Genomic DNA, 22,138 nt, shown 5'->3' with positions numbered 1-22,138 from the left:
AGAATGATGCAGGACGTGGGCTCTTTAAAGGACATGCTGCTCTTAAGATGTTCTTGTACCAAATGTTTCAGTAGTGTCTGTTTCAGTAGTGTCTGTTTCAGTAGTGACTGTTTCAGTAGTGTCTGTGTCAGTAGTGACTGTTTCAGTAGTGCCTGTTTCAGTAGTGTCTGTTTCAGTAGTGCCTGTTTCAGTAGTGACTGATTCAGTAGTGTCTGTGTCAGTAGTGTCTGTTTCAGTAGTGACTGTGTCAGTAGTGACTGTTTCAGTAGTGACTGTTTCAGTAGTGTCTGTGTCAGTAGTGACTGTTTCAGTAGTGTCTGTGTCAGTAGTGACTGTTTCAGTAGTGACTGATTCAGTAGTGTCTGTTTCAGTAGTGTCTGTGTCAGTAGTGTCTGTGTCAGTAGTGACTGTTTCAGTAGTGACTGTTTCAGTAGTGTCTGTGTCAGTAGTGACTGTTTCAGTAGTGACTGTTTCAGTAGTGTCTGTTTCAGTAGTGACTGATTCAGCAGCGTCTGTTTCAGTAGTGTCTGTTTCAGTAGTGTCTTTCAGTAGTGACTGTTTCAGTAGTGTCTGTTTCAGTAGTGACTGTTTCAGTAGTGTCTGTTTCAGTAGTGTCTGTTTCAGTAGTGACTGTTTCAGTAGTGTCTGTTTCAGTAGTGACTGTTTCAGTGATGATTTTAGCTCATTCTGAGCTCAGAAACTCAGCAGTTCAGACCAGCAAACACAGCTCTGAACAGCTGTTCACACAGAAAATCATCATATTTTACATTAAAACACTAAAAAGTGCTGAACTGCAGAAATTATGGCGATTCTTAATGTTCCACACTGATTTTCAGACTTTGGGACACATTTACTTCAAAACAGTGGGATCTACCTGCTCACCATGTGGCCATGAGGGACAGGGATGCAGCCTCACTTCCTGCTCTGGAATGCAGGGGTGTGGCTAAAAGAAGGCTCCACCCACAGACTAAAACTCTGTGTTTTGGTAGTGACAGCATTTTTTTAAAGCTTTTGAGTTTTTTTGACATCTTTTAAAATCACACATTATTTAAAAAATAATACAAAGAAATGTAAGTATTATTTTCAGAAGTGTAAATTTAGGGGTGAGGGTTTGGGACAGACTCCTCCCAATAGATAGAACCCTATAAATGATAATTTTGTATAAATTTAGCTTATTAATATCTCTCTATAAACTCAAGGCATTAATCAGAACATTCTAGATCAGAACATAATCCTTATAAATATCTAAGATCTGAATACTTTATTGATTTTAAATATAATGAATTTACCTTTTTTTTACTATGGACCTCAGTTTGAACTAATTCAGTAGAACGGTTTATGTTTATACATACATACAGGTTTGATGAGTTCACCTCCAATCCTGAGTGAACCAGCTTATCCAGATCATCAGTTCACTGAAGGAGCTGGATTAAGTGTGTTGGAGCTGAACTCTGCAGGAAGGAGGATCTTCAGGATCAGCCTGGATATCACTGATGTAAGAGGTTCTCCAGTCACCTCCTGTCTGGATGGTTTTGGTGTCCTAGAGTGTCATCTAGTGTTTGGCAGTGGAAGTGTCCCATATTTATTATTTATTATTATTATATTTATAATGAAGATACTGGAACACAAATTCATTTCTAAAGGTATCAGACAGTGAAGCGCATCAGACAGGATTCTGGATATTTTCATACATTTTCAGACGGATTTGATAAACACATTTACACACATTTACTTTTTGTCTGTGTTTAATATTTTCCCAAAAATTTTAAAATAAATGTATTTTAAAATATATTTGGTCAATATGGCAAAATATTTCGAAATACATTTTAGTGTTTGGAATGTACAAAATGTCCATATATTTTTTCCATATGGGGTCTCTGAAATATAATCTAAATCTGAAGGTTTAGATCAGAGGTGTCCAACTCCGGTCCAGGAGGGCTGGTGTCCATTACAGTTTGGTGGTTCTCCAACTCAAACACACTAAACCTGCAGGTCACAGATGAGTTAATTCGGGTCTGTTTGAGCAGGAAAATCAAACTGTGCTGGACAACAGGCCTCCAGTGTCCGGCTGCACCAGTTGGGTTGTTTACAAAGTTCAGGTTTGAGCATTACTAAATCAGAACGAGTTGCTCTTTACTGACCAAAACACCACTCAACTCCACTGAAATAACACCACTGACTATAACACCACTGACTGTAACACCACTGACCATAACACCACTGACTGTAACACCACTGACTATAACACCACTGACTGTAACACCACTGACTGTAACACCACTGACCGTAACACCACTGACCGTAACACCACTGACTGTAACACCACTGACTATAACACCACTGACTGTAACACCACTGACTGTAACACCACTGACTCTAACATCACTGACTCTAACACTGCTGACCATAACACCACTGACTGTAACACTGCTGACTATAACACCACTGACTGTAACACCACTGACTATAACACCACTGACTTTAACATCACTGACTCTAACACTGCTGACCATAACACCACTGACTGTAACACTGCTGACTATAACACCACTGACTGTAACACCACTGACTATAACATCACTGACTGTAACACCACTGACTGTAACATCACTGACTCTAACACCACTGACTATAACACCACTGACTATAACACCGCTGACCATATCATCACTGACTGTAACATCACTGACTGTAACATCACTGACTCTAACACCACTGACCATAACACCACTGACTATAACACCCCTGACTATAACACCACTGACTGTAACACCACTGACTATAACATCACTGACTGTAACACCACTGACTGTAACATCACTGACTCTAACACCACTGACCATAACACCACTGACTATAACACCACTGACCATAACATCACTGACTGTAACATCACTGACTGTAACATCACTGACTCTAACACTGCTGACCATAACACCACTGACTGTAACACTGCTCACTATAACACCACTGACTGTAACACCACTGAATATAACATCACTGACTGTAACACCACTGACCATAACATCACTGACTGTAACACCACTGACTCTAACATCACTGACTCTAACGCCACTGACTATAATACCACTGACTATAACACCACTGACCATAACATCACTGACTGTAACATCACTGACTCTAACACCACTGACCATAACACCACTGACTGTAACACCACTGACTGTAACATCACTGACTGTAACACCACTGACTATAACACAACTGACTGTAACACCGCTGACCATAACACCACTGACCATAACACCACTGACTATAACACCACTGACTGTAACATGCCTGACCACTACACCACTGACCATTACACCACTGACTGTTACGCCACCACCACAAATAAAATCTGAGCTTTTCTAAAATACAGTCAACTGACGCTTTAGTTTCAAACTTACAATGTATGTAGAACATTTCAAATATTGCCTTCGCATTATTTTACTACACTTGTTTCATGAGTTACACCACTGACAATCTTTTTTTGCGACATCAGTATTTTAGATTTCACCAACTGTGGACTTACTATAACTAAACTATACTAACAGAAAAGACTGTCCTGTTTTATTTAACAACATTTTATGATTGTGTAACACCACTCACAGCTGGACATGATTTACCAAAATTATATTTATATTCAAAATGATTTTAGACAATAATTTTAATGCATGTTTACAATGTAAGCTGAAAAACAATAAGACCCCACTGTCTTCATTTTTATAATAACACTCCGTTTTTCATGCACATGAACAAAATCACTGAAAAACAAATTGAAACAGGAGAACCATCAAAGTTTTTATTTGGTAATTTAAGTTGTGGTTTATTCTTATTTTGAGCTCATTTTCATGGGACGCTGTAAAAATCTCATAAACATAAAGGAAGCATTTCTCCAACTGTCCACACGGTGTCACTGTGCTCACTGAGTTCTGACAGGCGCTTCAACGTTAACAGCTTTAACAGTATTTCAGAGTAAAGGTGAGAGGTTACCTGAGCGCAGGGATTTAATGTGTCCGCAAACAGAACATCGCAAACAGCACTGTGAGCAAAGCGAACAGTGACACTACACTTTATCAGCCTCATGAGAAGCTTCCTCATTAAACAGGGATGAACCTGATTCTCCTGCAGCTCCAGCTTTGATTTATGATTTATCAAGTTTTATGAAGCTCACGCTGTTTATTGTTCCTCTCAGCGCCGTCAAACGAGGCACAAGAAACCTGAGAGTGGCCTGACCTCACCTGAAGGTCCGTCATTTGCATAAGATCTCGTTAAGTCTAAATTGTTTGGGAGTCTTAAGCCAAATCTCGGGGCTGTTTTGTGTGTTGTGGCTGTAGAAAAATGATAAGTTCGAGTCTGCTGTGCAGTAATGGAGCTTTATGGGCTTCGTTACCGAGTAAACCTGCTGCTCCTCCTCCTTTCAAACCTGATGATGTCATGACACGTCTAATCAGTCCTTTGACAGAGAGAGAGAGAGAGAGAGAGAGAGTTACTAAACACAGACTAAAGCCACTTGTTGATGTTTTGTCTGAGAATAAAAGGCAGAATGTTGACTGTAGAAGCCGGACAGCAGAATGAGAGAACGTCCAGAAACAGCCCGAAACGTCTGTCCCACTCCATTGAAGACATCCTGAGAAGACCTTCCTGTTTATCGGAGAGCAGAAGGCAGGAGAACGTACAGGTGTGCGCTGAGATACCTGACGAGAAGAGAGAGCTGAACTCCAGACCAAACACAGGTGACTCTACCTGAACAACCACTGCACCTTCTTCTCCTACAGCTCCGGCAGATTTCCTGCTCTCTCCTCTTTCTCCACTTCCTCGACTCTTAAAGTCAGCAAATACTTAATTACTCAATAAAAACAATCAAATCGATCAAAATTCATCTTCTCAACGAAGCAGCAGTGATTAGGCAGTTTTCATGATGATGACGCACTGAAAAAAAATTCGATCTTAGCAAGTGAAATCATCTTAAATGTAGTTAATGTATCTAATGTTACTCATCATGAGTCTGTTGTAAGAATATTATGAGATTATTCCACCTGTTTCTACACATTTTTACTTGTTTTATATTATTTTGTCAGTGGCAGATCATTTTACTTGTTTAAATAAACAAAATTGTCTTCATTATTTCTCAAAACAAGAAATGATCTGCCGATTTTACTACATACAATGACTTAAAACAAGTAAAAATGTGTAGAAACAGGTGGAATAATCTTATAATATTCTTATCACAGTCTTATAAAGAGAAATATTAGACATATTTACTACATTTAAGATGTTTTACCTGCAGAGAAATTTTTTACAGTGTGCCTATCGTTGCTGTTAGAACAATCTCCACTTTGGTCGTTATTTATTTATGTATTTATTTATGTACATGACTGAAGATGCCAGCTGGTGTTTCATAATTTCATGACCAACAGAAATGATCCAAAATGCGTCATAACAAAATCCTGCTACATTAACTTACGTTGAAAGTTTATTTATTTACCAATTAAGTTTGTTTATTATTATCATTCATCTCTCCTGTAGAGTTACTTTTTGGTGTATAGTTTTGTTCAGACTGTGCAGATGATTTAAAAGTCTTATTAAGTCTAGGGCTCATTACTCAGTAAGTACAGGGACTTCAGTGTAAACTGGTTGAGCTATTCTTAGCTTATAGAAGTGTGTAGTAAAACTGTGGGCCGGCCGGTGGACCCTGACCATTTAAGGGGTTAAACTCCCCAACTGATCTCTCTTACAGCAGGAAGCAGAGCCTGATAGACACACATTTAGATTATATCCATTCACGTCTTAATATTTACCAACATCTTTTATGTTTTTAAAGTATGTTGAAACCTCTTTCAAGCTATGAATAGTTTGTTATTGTTCAATTAAACTAATTGTTTACATAAAAGTCTTATTTACGTTTTCCTCCTCACACTGAACACAGCTGAGCGTCCAAGATGTGTTTGGTGTCTGAAGTTTTAGCACCGGAGCTACGAGGCTAATGTAGCTAACACGTAATGGACGTCTAGGTCAACAAAGTCTTTTAGGCTTCTATTAAATTAGCCTCGTAGCTTCAGACTCCAAACACGTCCTGGACAGTCAGCTGTCTGGGGTAAGAAAGTTGTGTACAATTTGTCAGTGAACTTTGACTGGTCAATACTAACCTCCTCATGGTGTTTGAAAAGTTTGGTCCTATAAAAACACTGATTCCTCGATCAATCACTAAAATAATCAGTAGACGACTCGATTGCTAGTATAATAGGTGATGTCAGGCTAACGTGTCCTGTCTCGAGTGTCCGGGTTCATTTAAGCTCCAGTGCGGAGTGTGTGCAGCGCTACACGACTGTAAATACAACACACACCAAACACTGCATCGAGCTTACAGTGCTTACTGCCTCAGACTGACTGATTATTAAAGCACCCTGAATTCATTTAATCCACAAAAAAGAATCTATATGTTTAATAACATATTGTTAAATATTTTTATATCTTGAATGTATCTACTATTTCTCATTATGAGATTGTTGTACGAATATATGGGAGTTGTTTTATTTTGTTTACTTGAGTAATTTTAAGTCATTTTATCTTATGAAAGAATCTTATTTTTCCAACAAGAAATGTTTGGAAAAATAATGAAGATAATTTCCACTTGTTAAATTAAGTTAATGTAAAAATGTGTAGAAACAGGTGGAATAATCTTATAACATTCTTATAACAGTCTCAGAATGAGAAATATTAGACATATTAACTGTATTTAAGATGTTCTCACTCACTGAGAAACCACATTTTTGAGGTTTAATTGACTTTAGCTGTGAGTGTGTTTCCTCACAGACAGCTCCACAGATGAACTGACTGCTGTATTAAAGTGTTTGTGTGTGTTTTCCTGTGCAGTGTGTCGGCCTGGTCACAGACGGGTTCGCACTACGTTCACGGTGGCCCAGCTGGAGGAGCTGGAGCGCGTTTTTCAGGACACTCATTACCCAGATGTCCACACCAGAGACCAGCTCGCCACACGGACCCAGCTGTCTGAGGGAAAAGTGCAAGTAAGTCCAGACTTCAGTAGCTAACAGCGCTCACTGCTGCGCTGCTGTCTGTGGAATGTAGACAGTGCAGGTGCTTCTGAGTTAGAATCAGTGACGCAAACCAAAGCACAACACTACTGATATCTGACAGTGTCTTCTTCATCTTCTTCTTCTTCATTTCATCTTCATCTTCATCTTCTTATTATTATTAATTCAGTGTTGTTCTGACCCGCACTCATCTGTTTGTCATTCCTCCCATTTACTCCTATTCATTTTCAACAACACCTCGCAACCACTTGGAAACCCCCTAACAACCACTCAATAAACACACCGTACACCATGACAGCCACCTAACAACACCTTAACAAGCACCTGAGTAACCATAGCAACCGTCTAGCAATACCTTAACTAGGGACACTATAGCAACCATCTAGCAACACAATAGCAACCACCTGAGATACCACAGCAACCTCCCAGCAACAGCTTCACAGCCAGCAGGAATACAATAGCAACCATCTAGCAACACCCTAGCAACCCCTAAGATACAATAGCAACCACCTAGCAACACCATAGCAATCATGTAAAATACCATAGCAACCACCTAGCAACACCTTGGCAACCTCATGGGATACCACAGCAACAACCTATCAACACCTTAGCAACCTCCTGGGATACCTTAGTAACTGCCTAGCAACATCCTAGCAACCATCTGGGATACCCTAGCAACCGACTAGCAACACGTTAGCAACCACCTGACATACCATAGCAACCACCTACAACACCACTGCAACCATGTAAAATACCATAGCAACTGCCTGGCACCACCCTAGCAACCATTCACAAACACTTAAGCTTCACATTTGTTTCAGGAAAAGCACTTTTCTTGTTTTAATTGGATTATTAGACATGAAAGGCGAGTTGCTTCTACACAGAGATGGTCTCCAGACAGCAGCCTAGAGCCCCCCTAAACACACAAATCAGATATACTCTACACGCTCGCTGATGTAAATATCCTGTCTCAAAATAAAGATATATACATTGTTACGACCCAGTGGAGGGTCCGGCCATAAGAGAAAATGAGAGTGGTCTCTCTCCAGGCCTGCTGAAGGACCAGACACTGGACTGGACTGCAGGTTTATTTAGACTTCCTTAAAAATGTGCAGTTTGTAAAAGGCCAAGCTGAGTGGGGACTCATGAGTTCAGGGGTGAGCGTAATAATAAACACAGCTAATGAGTTCAAAATAGCTAAAAAAGCAGACTGAAGTGAAGAGCGCCGGGCTGGTCTGGACACGTTCTTCCAGGCCACATCAGAGAGGAGAGAGCCCTGAACGTCTCTCAAGATGGTGGCTTGACCATTTATACAGAAGTGTGCCTCATGTGGCCAATCGCGGACCTGCATTTAATACAACAAGAGGGGAAAAACACACAAAATGGCCACAGACACAGAAATGTTTTATATACAGTATTTCTCTTGTAAATCATTACAGATCAAAGCAGTGAACTGTAAATGGTTTAAATGAACATAAAGTTTATTATGTAATTGTACAAGGTCTCAGTCTGAACCTCCTCCAGCTGTACAGACAACATCAACGCCATAGTCAAACTCATCCCATACTGGATTGAGCGTGTCGGGTGTCGCTGCACTCTCGGCTCTTTCAGTGCGATTTCGGAGATCATCCAGTGTTGTTGAGAGTGGCACATAAACAGAACCCTTAACTTCCCCTACAAAAGAGTCACACGGCGTGAGATCTGATGATGCTGGGGACTTTTTTCTTGGAACTGTTGGTCCCAACAACAACGCTCTGAGCTGTTTTATGTTCACTGCCAGACTGACCGTCAGAAACTCTATGACTCCGTCTTTCAATTGGATTGTGATTGGTTCCTATAGGCGGCTCACGGTTGTAAAATGTGGCGCTTTGAAATCAGATGGATCTTTTTGAAAAAGATTGTAGTGATTGTTTTCAGTAATTTCAGTAAAATTGAAACTAAAAAAGTCTATTACAAGTAACGAAGTACTTCTCTCAAACTGTAGTGATTACGTTACTGATTACTTCCTGGAACCTCTCTTATCTCATTACTTTACTTCTACATTACTCTGTACCAAATTATCTCACTGGCAGATCATTTTACGTGTTTTAAGCATTATTTCTTAAAACAAGCCAATTATACTGAGATACTTTCACTTAATAAAATTACTTCAGTAAAAATACAAGAAATTACTTATAATAAAATAATTTAATATGTTACACTATAAGAAACAATCTTATAGTGTTCTTGTAGTAATCTCAATATGATCAATATTACACATATCAACTGTATTTAAGATGTATCCAGGCCCCCCCTGTCTTCTGCCTACAACCCCAGAATTACTAAATCAGCCCCTGATCCTACTGTTGGGTTTTCTTCTACTCTTTAAAAACATGGTTCTTCAAGGGTTCTTCAGTAAAGACAATCATTCTATACAGAGCCACAAACAAAGAGCCATTTGCATGACTAAATGGTTCTCTGCATGGTAAAATGGCTCTTCAGACTGATTATTGTTATTTTCTGTCTGAAGCTGCTTTTCCTCTAAATATTCAGGCGTTTCTGATTAATTCTGGAAATAAATGCTTGTTCACTTCTTGAAGCCGTGAGCAAAATGTAGAGCTTAGCACTTTGGTCCTCTCCAGAAAGTCAGTTTGATGTACTTTTAATATCTCTCATTTTTGCCTCTTCCAGAAGACAAATTGAACTGAATGGACCTCATTTATGAAATGTAAACACAATTAACTTGCGTTTTAAAATATAAACATAAACGCCAAATCATATAAACTCATCAGATATATAAGACCTATAAGAATTATTAGAAGCAGTCTTTATTCATTTAGCATAGAATCACTCAGGAGACACTGAGCTGTTTCATAATGACGCACTGTGTTAGTGTTACACACTGAAAAATATCCCTATTAATATATACATTTATCTCCTGTCTGGATCTTCTCCTTTATCTAGGGCTCATCATAGAAATCATAGTGTGAAGTGAATTAATGTGCTAATTGAATTGAAGTGTATTTTAATTTAATAAATCATCCTAATAATCATTTTTGTTTTTTATTATTTTATATATTTTTATTTTTTATTGTTTAATATTGTGACAGTGTGGCTTCCCAAGTTAATGTTTCTTTCAGTTTTGTATTCTATCTTTCCACCTACAGTGAAGTTACCAGGATGTGCAACATTGATTGTGCACTCCAGCAGATTGGATTACACAGGAGAAACAGAAGGAGAACGTGTGTAAACAAACTTTAATTTGGCTAAAAAAGTGAAAGCAGCTGTAAAGAGCTGTAAAACTTTATTGGGTTGTTAGGTGGTTGCTAGGGTGTTGGTATACAGTTGTTAGGTGGTTGCTAGGGTGTTGGTATACAGCTGTTAGGTGGTTGCTAGGGTGTTGGTATACAGCTGTTAGGTGGTTACTAGGGTGTTGGTATGCGGTTGTTAGGTGGTTGCTAGGGTGTTGGTATGTGGTTGATAGGTGGTTACGGTGTTGGTATGCGGTTTATAGGTGGTTGCTAGGGTGTTGGTGTATGGTTGTTAGGTGGTTGCTAGGGTGTTGGTATGCGGTTGTTAGGGGGTTGCTAGGGTGTTGGTATGTGGTTGTTAGGGGGTTGCTAGGGTGTTGGTATGCGGTTGTTAGGTGGTTGCTAGGGTGTTGGTATGCGGTTGTTAGGTGGTTGCTAGGGTGTTGGTATACAGTTGTTAGGTGGTTGCTAGGGTGTTGGTATGTGGCTGTCAGGTGGTTACTAGGGTGTTGTATGCGGTTGTTAGGTGGTTGCTAGGGTGTTGGTATGTGGTTGATAGGTGGTTACGGTGTTGGTATGCGGTTGTTAGGTGGTTGCTAGGGTGTTGGTGTATGGTTGTTAGGTGGTTGCTAGGGTGTTGGTATGCAGTTGCTAGGGTGTTGGTATGCGGTTGTTAGGGGGTTGCTAGGGTGTTGGTATGTGGTTGTTAGGGGGTTGCTAGGGTGTTGGTATGCGGTTGTTAGGTGGTTGCTAGGGTGTTGGTATGCGGTTGTTAGGTGGTTACTAGGGTGTTGGTATATGGTTGTTAGGTGGTTGCTAGGGTGTTGGTATGTGGTTGTTAGGTGGTTACTAGGGTGTTGGTATACAGTTGTTAGGTGGTTGCTAGGGTGTTGGTATGTGGTTGTTAGGGGGTTGCTAGGGTGTTGGTATGCAGTTGTTATGTGGTTAATAGGGTGTTTGTATACGGTTGTTAGGTGGTTGCTAGGGTGTCGGTATGTGGTTGTTAGGTGGTTACTAGGGTGTTGGTATACAGTTGTTAGGTGGTTGCTAGGGTGTTGGTATGCGGTTGTTATGGGGTTGCTAGGGTGTTGGTATGCAGTTGTTAGGTGGTTGCTAGGGTGTTGGCATGTGGTTTATAGGTGGTTGCTAGGGTGTTGGTATATGGTTGTTAAGTGGTTGCTAGGGTGTTGGTATGTGGTTGATAGGTGGTTACTAGAGTGTTGGTATGCAGTTGTTAGGTGGTTGCCAGGGTGTTGGTATGCGGTTGTTAGGTGGTTGCTAGGTTGTTGGTATGTGGTTGATAGGTGGTTACGGTGTTGGTATGCGGTTGTTAGGTGGTTGCTAGGGTGTTGGTATGCGGTTGCTAGGGTGTTGGTATGCAGTTGTTAGGGGGTTGCTACGATGTTGGTATGTGGTTGTTAGGGGGTTGCTACGGTGTTGGTATACGGTTGTTAGGTGGTTGCTAGGGTGTTGGTATGCGGTTGTTAGGTGGTTACTAGGGTGTTGGTATACAGTTGTTAGGTGGTTACTACGGTGTTGGTATGTGGTTGTTAGGGGGTTGCTAGGGTGTTGGTATGCAGTTGTTATGTGGTTAATAGGGTGTTTGTATACGGTTGTTAGGTGGTTGCTAGGGTGTTGGTATGTGGTTGTTAGGTGGTTACTACGGTGTTGGTATACAGTTGTTAGGTGGTTGCTAGAGTGTTGGTATGCGGTTGTTATGGGGTTGCTAGGGTGTTGGTATGCAGTTGTTAGGTGGTTGCTGGCGTGTTGGCATGCGGTTTATAGGTGGTTGCTAGGGTGTTGGTATACGGTTGTTAAGTGGTTGCTAGGGTGTTGGTATGTGGTTGATAGGTGGTTACTAGAGTGTTGGTATGCAGTTGTTAGGTGGTTGCCAGGGTGTTGGTATGCGGTTGTTAGGTGGTTGCTAGGGTGTTGGTATGTGGTTGATAGGTGGTTACGGTGTTGGTATGCGGTTGTTAGGTGGTTGCTAGGGTGTTGGTATGCGGTTGCTAGGGTGTTGGTATGCAGTTGTTAGGGGGTTGCTACGGTGTTGGTATGTGGTTGTTAGGGGGTTGCTAGGGTGTTGGTATGCGGTTGTTAGGTGGTTGCTAGGGTGTTGGTATGCGGTTGTTAGGTGGTTGCTAGGGTGTTGATATGTGGTTGTTAGGTGGTTACTAGAGTGTTGGTATACAGTTGTTAGGTGGTTGCTAGGGTCTTGGTATGTGGTTGTTAGGGGGTTACTAGGGTGTTGGTATGCAGTTGTTAGGTGGTTACTAGGGTGTTGATATGCAGTTGTTAGGTGGTTACTAGGGTGTTGGTATGCGGTTGTTAGGTGGTTACTAGGGTGTTGGTATGCGGTTGTTAGGTACTAGGGTGTTGGTATGCTTCTGAGTTTATATGGAATGTTGATGATGGAAAATAGTGGAAAATCTGAAATAATAAGTTTTCTTTGGGGACTATTTTGCCTCACAGCGTCCTGCATGTATCAAGTTCAAGTTTCAAGTTTATTTGTCATTTGCATAACATTTTAGGACATTCATGTATTGAAATGCTTGTGGTGAGGCTCAGCTAATCGCTCTACAGAAAGTAAACAAAGCAAAAATAAAAATACAAGAAAATACTGAAACTGAAATATATTAAATATACACAAAATATACACAAAATATAGACATAGGGGGTATGTAAGGAGAAAAATAAATAAATAAATAAATAAATAATACAAATCCCCTCTGCTATGTACAAATATATTTCTATTAAACAAGAGATAATCTGTGAAGAATATATACATTATGCATTTTTCTTATAATTTTATACAATTATACATGTATCCCTCCACCATGAATATTTATGAGTATAATGAGTTTATGAATGAGTTTAAGGCCAAAATCTTCTCAAAACTATCATAAATTAGGACATTAAAAGGGTAAAATGTCCATTTTGACTGCAGATTGTTTAAAAAGAGTATGAAACATTGTTTTTGTAATCAGGTCTTTATTGCAGATGTTTTCAGTTGCAAACGCCAGATGTGCAGGATCTAATGATGCACTGACACACAGCTGGCCAAGATCCACTGAGCAGCCAATTACTTTTGGTCCACTATAATGAGAGGGCGATGTATGAACAGGGTGTTTATGCCTGATCAGTTTATCTGATATGTGTGTGCAGAACCTCAAATCAAAGCAGACAGACTGCAGTTTTATTTCACATTTTATTTGCATATGACTTCATACGACTGTGTATGGGTAATTCTACAGAAGTGGTTCATAATACTGTCCCTCCATAATAAAGTCATGTCTAAAAGTGCATAAATAACCCTGAACAATTAAACACTTAACTAAACTCTGTGTAGTTGTGTGTAAGGTGCTGCTGTTGTCTGTTTGGGACCTCAAGAACCACATTTCACTCCAATGTGTACAAGTTGTATTAAGGAATAAAAGAAGGAATTTTTCTAGGCCCAGTCTGAGTCCGTCCTCTATAATGACCCGTCTCTTTGTTTAGGTATGTTGTGGTGAATATACGTTCTGCTGTGTGTTTAGATCTGGTTCCAGAACAGGAGAGCAAAGTGGAGGCGAACTGAAGCTCAGGGAAAAGACAGAGACCTTCTGCAGACAAACAAGAGCAGCTGTCCTCACCTCATGACCTCCCCGTTCTTCTTCTGCACTCCAGTAAGCTCCTCACTCCTCCTGCATCCTCCTCCAGTACACCTGAACCTCCTCCTATTATAACCAAATCTCCGTCAGTAAAACTGAAACCCCTCGCAGTACCACAGAAACTCCTCCCTGTACAACCAAAACCCCTTCCAGTACAATTGAAACTCATCCCAGTATAATTAAAACTCCTCCCAGTATAATCTAAGTCCTTCTAGTACAGCCAAAATCCCTCCCAGTGCAACTGAAACTCCTCCGACTACAGCCAATACTTCTCCAGTACAAATGAAGCCCCTCCCAGAACAAGCAAAACCCCTCCCAGTACAACTGAAACCCCTCCCAGTACAACCAGAACTCCTCCCAGTACAACTGAAACCCCCCGCAGTACAACCAAAACTCCTCCCAGCACAACAAAAACTCCTCCCAGTACAACTGAAACCCCTCCCAGTACAATCAAAACTCCTCCCAGTACAACCAGAACTCCTCCCAGTACAACCAAACTCGTCCCAGTGCAACTGAAACCCCTCCTAGTATTACCAAAACTCCTCCCAGTACAACCAAAACCCTCCCAGTACAACCAGAACTCCTCCCAGTACAACTGAAACCCCTCCCAGTACAACTAAAACCCTCCCAGTACAACAACAACTCCTCCCAGTACAACCAAAACTCCTCCCACTGTTCCACACAGCAATCAGATTTCAGTCTGACTTACTGAAGACTCATTTGACTACCAAGGCCAAAATCTTATCAGGATACAGTTCAGATACTGGACACAGGAAGTGAGCAGGTGTAAACGGGGTCTCTGTGAATTCTGCACAAGTGATAGAAAATCATCTGCTATTAGAATTTTAGAGGTAACTGTACACTGAGGTGCTCAGTCCTGCTCCTGGAGATCTACCGCCCTGGAGACTTCAGAGCCCACCGACCTGGTTCTAGTAGTCAGATGCTCCTGAAGGCCTTCATTACCTGGACCAGACGTGTTAGGGTTGGAGCAGAGTGGTCGATCTCCAGGACCGTGACTGACCACCCCTGCTGTACACCATATCTAATTAAAGTGTACTCCTACTGTCTAAAAATATGTCCTTTGAGGGTCAGTTATTAAAGAAAATGGTTCTATATAGTAACATGAACATTAAAGAACCCTTTGCATGATGAAATGGTTCTTCAGATTGATGGAGAACGTGTTAATGTTTCTATTCAATTCAGTTCCAAGATTCCTGAACAGGACATTCTACACATTAAAATAATGTAACAGTACAGCAAGCAAAACTACTGAGCATCAATACTCAGTGGCCAAAACTATGTTGACACCCCTTCTAATTATTGAGTTCAGGTGTTTCGGCCACACCCACTGCTAACAGATGTATAAAATCAAGCACATAGTCATGCAGTCTCTATAGGCAAACACTGGCAGTAGAGGGTCGTACTGATGAGCTCAGTGACTTTAACATGGCACCTCTGCTTCAAGTCAGTGAAATTTCTGCCTTGCTAGATCTGCCCGGCCCACTGTAAGTGCTATTATTGCGAAATGGAGCAACATCAGCTCAGCCACGAAGCGGTAGACCACCCAAACTCATAAGCGGGGCTGGCGAGTGCTGAAGCGCATCAGTCTTCTGTTTCATCACTCACTGCAGATTTCCAAACTGCCTCTGGAAGCAACATCAGCGAAAGAACTGAGTATCAGGATCTTTATTAAATGGGTCTCCATGTCTGAGCAGCTGCACACAAGCCTAAGATCACTATGCTCAATGCCAAGCGTCGGCTGGATGGGTGTAAAGCGCCGCCACTGGACTCTGGAGCAGTGGAACCGTGTTCTCTGGAGTGATGAATCAGCTTCTCTATCTGTCAGTCTGATGATGAATCTGGGTTTGGTGGATCCCAGGAGAACGTTACCTACCGGAATGCAGAGCCAACAGTACAGTTTGGTGGAGGAGGGATGATGGGCTGGAACGGAGATTGTGAGCCAGGCCCTCTCGTCCAACATCAGTGTCTGACCTCACAAATGCTCTTTTGACTGAATGGAAACAAATTCCCACAGACTCTCTCCAAAATCCTGTGGAAAGGCTGTTATTGTCGCAAAGCGGGGACAACTCCATATGAATGCCCATGGATTTGGAATGGGACGTCCAACGAGCTCATGTAGGTGTGATGGTTAGGTGGCCATATACTGTATCAGTGATCCTGAAGAGCTACAGGACAGCAAAGCAGATAAAGTCAAACACAGTGAGAAGACGAGAATTGTCTCAAAGTGTTTATCTACACTTTTAGAAACATAGTTCACACTAAAACATGCCATGTTTGAGCTTGTCTGCTCTGTATGGTGGAAGTAGTGTTATTTTTGTTGTGCTGAGGCCTTAAAAAGGGATTAAAAGCCATGAAACTTTATTTTATTTGCGCAGAAACCTTTGATTTGTGTGTGATGAGTTACTGTCCTCTTTGTTCTGATTGATTTGCAGGTCCAGAGCCTCATCATACAGCAGAAGCCTCACCTGCCTGCCTCACTCTGTCCTTCCGTTTATCCGTACGAGCTCAGCACTTGTAAACTCTGCCCCTTCAGCAGAGCCCAGCGGATCGGCAGGTCGCTGTACCCCCCCTTCCTCCCCATATTACATAACGTCCCACCCTGATTTTGTAACTTTGTGCCTTATTGTGTGCATTCCATGACTTTTCTTTAATAATACGTGACCGTGTGCTGCTCGAGCTGTAAACTGCTTATCTTATCAGAATAAGCCTTTCAAAACTGATGAACTGTTTGCGACATGGTTCACTCGGAAAAACGATGGGCTGAAAACTAAACTGGTTAGTTTATTACAGGGGGGTCCAATCTTATCCACAGAGGGCCGGTGTGGCTGCAGGTTCTCACTCCAAACAAGCTGGAGCTCACCTGACTCCACTTGTTTAATGAGTTGCTCTTAGTCTTCAAATGGTTCATCAGGTGACCTCCTGCTTTATTGGAGTGAAAACCTGCAGCCACACTGACACTCTGAGGACAAGACTGGACACCACTGGTTTATTATTATTGAAACACGGTGTTGAGATACAATGACATCTCTTTTTTACACTTTTTTACACTTTACCATGGCCGTTTGTTTGTTTTCTTTATTTTTGCTGATCTATGTATAATAACAATAATAAAATTATAATAATTCACAATAACTGCATTCTTTAATATTTACAATTAACTACTCCAGTCTCTTAAATTAAAATTGGAGAATACAAATAATCACAAATATAGACTGCATGAATCCTGATAGGCCAATATGATGAAATGTTGTCATTATCTTGATAATCGTCACACTCTTCTACATTATGGGTTTAGTCAGTGTTTCTAAAACACTGAATAACTGCATGCATCATAAAACATTTTGACCAATTATGGTGCGCCTGTAAACCAGGGCTCTCGAACTATCAGCCCGAATTGTACACTGTAAAAAATTCACTGTAATATTACAGTAAATTCCGAGTTGCATTACCAGCTAAACATTAACCTCACAGTAATTTGCTGTGTTATAACAGAAAATATCTTAAGACTTGAAGATAAAATGATAAATGCAGTGTTTTACTGTGAAAACGTTAAATATAGTGAAATCCTGGTAATACTTAACAGTGTAAATTTACAATTTGTCCTTAAATTTCTGCACTTAAATATTTCCATCTGAGACAGATCAGCTTCTCCACCAGACAAACACACAAGAGGAGCATTCAAACAGCATGAGCGCTGCACACGGAGCGTACATGACTGTAATTTAGCCACAGCTGAAGCCCTATTTGGATAGGATTAGTTTCCCATGAGGAGGCGGGAATGCCAGTTCACCGCAGGCCATCTGTAATGTTTACGATTCGCACGGGATACGAAATCTCAGTATACATGACAGAGAAGGAGCAGCTACTCAATTTACACACCACTTTCACTCCAGAAAAGAGCAGAAAAGATGTTAAAACACTTTTTCACGGTTTAACCTTCTGTCTTAAATGAATGCAGTGCATCATTTGCATCACCATTAGTTTGGAATTCACAGCAAACAGTCAACTTCACTGCATAACATCAAACTGTTTTCTGTAATGTTTACGTGGTCTGAGTTGTACACATGAGGCAGGACAGCAACTTACATATGGGCCTGATTTTAGCCTCAGAGAACACAAGTAAGTGCTTCTTCCAGCCTCCATACCTCCATACCATACCAGCCTCAAGACCATCTGTTTCACAGGATGTTATTGCATTTTTACCTACATAGTAATGTAATCTGAGATCATTTTTATGGCGCGTTTTATAGAAGGTGCTGGAATCTTTCCTGATGTGGGAGTGTGTAAAAATGACTGACATGGTGTATTCAGACGGAGCTAAAATCACTTTATGCCAGTAAAAACTGCATTACCCACCTACGTTTGTACACTAATCCCATCCTAATAGAGCTTAACTGCTATTATTCTGATTTAGATAGTTAAATCTGCCTTTGTGGATTCATTCAGGAAAAAGCAGAAGATGAGCAGAACGATTGAGAAATGAATGGAGTTCACTCACAAGAGCTTCACTCACATTCAGCAGGAACCATAATGCTTTTACAATAAGAGTCCCTCATAATTCTACTGCTAAATATGTTTACTTTATTTAGTTCACCTCTACAAATGTACTGCTACTACATACAGTTACAATCAAGTACTGAGATCAGATATACAGCATCTTATTTTTTAAATTGATTTTTACTCTTTATGTGTTTTTTTCTCCTCTTCCTTCTTAAATAGTTGCAAATGTTGAAGTAAAAAAGTCTGTGTACTCCTTACTAAACGTGGCACGGAGGTTTTACTGCTGCACTTACGAGCGGAAGAAAATGAAATACAACCTCAGAAAAATGAAATATTGCAATACATGCTGTGCATCGTTAAGACGTCTTCATGTGTTTTTAACATATCACCCACCCTTAATCCCAATGCAGCCTTTATTTTAATGAAAGCAGTCAGTGTCACTTCAAATTATAATGTTAAAACATTCAAAAGGGAAGTCCACCACTTTTCTAAATTTCCACAAAATTCAACCAGAGTCATTCAGAGAGGTTCAGAGTGGTTTTGTGTGAAACGCTCCGTTCTAGAGAAACTTACAGAGTCAGAACTGTTCACAGTGGTGGTGATAGGAACCAGACGTCCACCTCTAAAAGCTCCCTCACAGAAAGTTACTACAGTAAATGGTTATGAATTCACTGCCTGATGACTGAGACACTGTTTTATGATAGTTTAGAGAACTTAAACTCCATTCATGGTGGAGGGATACATGCAGGGCGCTGTGAGGCAAAACAGTCCCCAAAGAAAACTTATTATTTCAGATTTTCCACTATTTTCCATCATCATCATTCCATATAAACTCAGAAGACTCGTGTAGGTTCACTGGTGGCTCTGGATAGTAAATAAAATGTCTACATTGTGTTGTAGTCATGGCGACCCCTGGTTCCTATCACCACCACTGTAAAGACATCTGAACCCTTTCACACCAAACCAAAATTAGAAAAATGATTAGAATTCCTCTTTAAAATGAGTACAGATAGAGCGCATGGAGGTGCGTCCCTATATACGCTGTACAGGGCAGTAAAAGAACTGCAAATGACAGCAAACTAGATCAGCTTAACGTTTATTTATTGCCAGCGTTGTGTTCATTGATTTATCTCCAGCTTTGTGAGATATGAGTCGCTCCTCAGCGGACGCGCTGTTACACATGGAGTCTGTTGTTGAGATTTCTAATTATCGCTGAATTGGTTTATGACCCCTTTAACGATAAAGTATGAGCTTATCTTAATTTGTGAGGGTTCAGAGGCAGGTCAGGCCTGAGAGAGAAGGAGAAGTGCCTCTGTGATTGTAGCAGAACTTAAACTCACTTCTGATAACGAAGGTCAAAATGACAAAAATTTAAATAGTCATTAGATTTTCTCAGAATGGTTATGTCACAGCACAGCAGACCCACACAGTGGAGCTCTGAAGGCCTCAGTGGAAATCGTGATGGTGCTTTGGTCCACAAGCTGTGTCAGCACAAACACTCGGGCCTGTTGTTTGGTTCGACCAATCAGCATCAAGATTTCTACATTCAGTTAAGTACACTGCAAAAAATTATATCTTAACAAGTGAAAACACCTGAAATCCAGACGATATATTCATTATTTCTAATTTTAATATGGTTCTAAGCTTAATATAAGATTACTTAACTTATTACTGGGCATTTTGTACTTGTTTTAAGTAATTTTATTAAGTAAAATTATCTTACAGTTTTAAAAAAAGTGGTTCTTCAAGCATTCCATAGTAAAAACTGTAGGCTTTATTCTCCAGTATCCTCAGTATCCTAAGTCTGTTCTTAAGTGTGTTCTTAAAAAAAGATCCTAAGAAAAAGTCTGCATCAGGTTCATGTCATGTTCTTAAAGCGCAGAACTGTTCTCTCCTTTGTGCTCTTGAGTGTGTGTAGATTCTGTTCTTACCTAAGAACAAATCCCACATAACAGAACATTGGTGAATGAAGAGTCTTCGTTAAAACTGCGTAAGTGGGTTTAAGAAGGCATTTCTTCCTAAGAACGGTGAATGAGGCCCAATGATTTTGTATAGAACCATGAACACTCAAAGAACAATTTGCATGCTTTAAGGGTTCTCTGCATGGTGAAATAGTTCCTCAGATCAGTGGAAAATATGTTGTATACAGTTCTATACAGCTTCTATTGTTACAATGTGAAGTAACAATAGCAGAACCCTTTTTGGTGCTATATTGAACCATATACAACACATTCTCCATCAATCTGAAGAACCATTTCACCATGCAGAGAACCCTTTAAGCAGGCAAGCTGTTCTTTGCGTGTTCATGGTTCTATATAGAACCATTGTCTTTACTAAAAAGCCCTTCTTACATCTTTTTAAAGAGTGTACAATACTGGCAGATAATGTTGGGTGGGATTATCTGCCAGCACTGCAAACAATATCTTAGCAAGTGAAAACATTTTAAATGCAGTTAATATATCGAGTGAATCAGACACTGCAGTAACACTAACGTGGTGGTGGTGTGTTAGTGTGTGTTGTGCTGGTGCGAGTGGATCAGACTCTCAGTACTGCTGCAGTTTTTAAACACCTCAGTGTCACTGCTGGACTGAGAACCTGTGGGCAGCGTCCTGTGACCACTGATGAAGGACTAGAGAATGACCAACACGAACTGTGCAGCAGCAGATGAGCTATCGTCTCTGACTTTACATCTACAAGGTGACCACTGAAGAACAGGGTAACAAAGTATCAGAGCAACAGATGGACTATAGTCTGTAACTGTAGAACTACAGAGTGAAACTTTATGGTCAGTGGAGCTGATAAAGTGGACAGTAAGGGTGGATACAAGGAGGTGTATGTGTGTGTGTGTGTGTGTGTGTGTATATATATATATATATATATATATATATATATATACACTCACACAAGGTCAGACAGTTCACTTTAAACAAGTATTACATTAATTATTAATCAAGCTAAAGTTGTAATGAAGGTCACATCACATATTAAGATAAAAAAGCTTTCCTTTGGTTTTGGCCACTGTGGTTCCCTGGTTCTATAACCTAACAGTACTTCTCTTAAAGTGACTGGCATTGAAAGGGGAATTCCACCATCTTCTCAAAATTCATGCATAATTATTTTAATAATAATTTATAACAATTCTGTTATGAATAAGTTAAAAGAACACAACAAGAATGAAAAGCTGAAATCAGCCCTAATTAAACGCTGAAATGAAATGCAACATTTGACAAGTTTGTTTTCTAAAGTATGATCAGTGATGACTGTCTAAGAATGTCGAAGGTCGTGAATTAGGAGCATATAAACAAAATGCCGGTTCTCGGCTGCTTTTAATAGCCCAGCAGTTGATTAAGGAGAAGCAGTCTTAGTTATAATTGTGCAATTAAAAGCCAAATAACTCCAGTGATTCGATCACTGACTGATATTCTTATTAACCTTTAATCTCAAATCATAAATTGCTGTCAGGACTATGACCTGAAATGAAAATGTGAAATTTATGATGAATATCATAAACATTTTGGAAGTCTCTCATCTGACAGAGCAGATACACCTGGTCCTCTGGCGAGCAGGTCACTGCGTTCATCAGGCAATTAACGATGTTTTCTTGCCATATAAATCAGTGCGGCGGTGCTGGTGAGGCGCGGAGCTGTGTTTGTGTTTTTATAACTGTGGTCTTGCCTTG

At 40.3% G+C, this 22,138-nt stretch overlaps 1 protein-coding gene across 1 annotated transcript; it reads left to right on the top strand.

Moving 5' to 3' along the window:
- The first annotated feature begins 4,455 nt into the window (after window positions 1-4,455).
- LOC118811261 (intestine-specific homeobox) lies at window positions 4,456-16,562 on the top strand. Its single transcript, XM_036575418.1, has 4 exons — window positions 4,456-4,739; window positions 6,880-7,031; window positions 13,825-13,953; window positions 16,392-16,562. Exons 1-4 carry the CDS (start codon window positions 4,523-4,525, stop codon window positions 16,560-16,562), a joined length of 669 nt encoding a protein of 222 aa, XP_036431311.1. The 5' UTR covers window positions 4,456-4,522.
- Window positions 16,563-22,138: the final 5,576 nt, after the last annotated feature.

Source organism: Colossoma macropomum, unplaced genomic scaffold, assembly GCF_904425465.1.
Source record: "Colossoma macropomum unplaced genomic scaffold, Colossoma_macropomum, whole genome shotgun sequence".
NCBI lineage: Eukaryota > Metazoa > Chordata > Actinopteri > Characiformes > Serrasalmidae > Colossoma > Colossoma macropomum.
This window is presented reverse-complemented; position numbering and strand designations above follow the sequence as displayed.

Excerpts from the sequence above, each read along its gene's own strand:
- LOC118811261 (XM_036575418.1), top strand. The coding sequence starts at position 4,523 with ATGTTTTGTCTGAGAATAAAAGGCAGAATGTTGACTGTAGAAGCCGGA. Across the intron at positions 7,032-13,824 it reads TGTCTGAGGGAAAAGTGCAA|ATCTGGTTCCAGAACAGGAG; the intron begins GTAAGTCCAGAC and ends CTGTGTGTTTAG. Across the intron at positions 13,954-16,391 it reads CGTTCTTCTTCTGCACTCCA|GTCCAGAGCCTCATCATACA; the intron begins GTAAGCTCCTCA and ends ATTGATTTGCAG.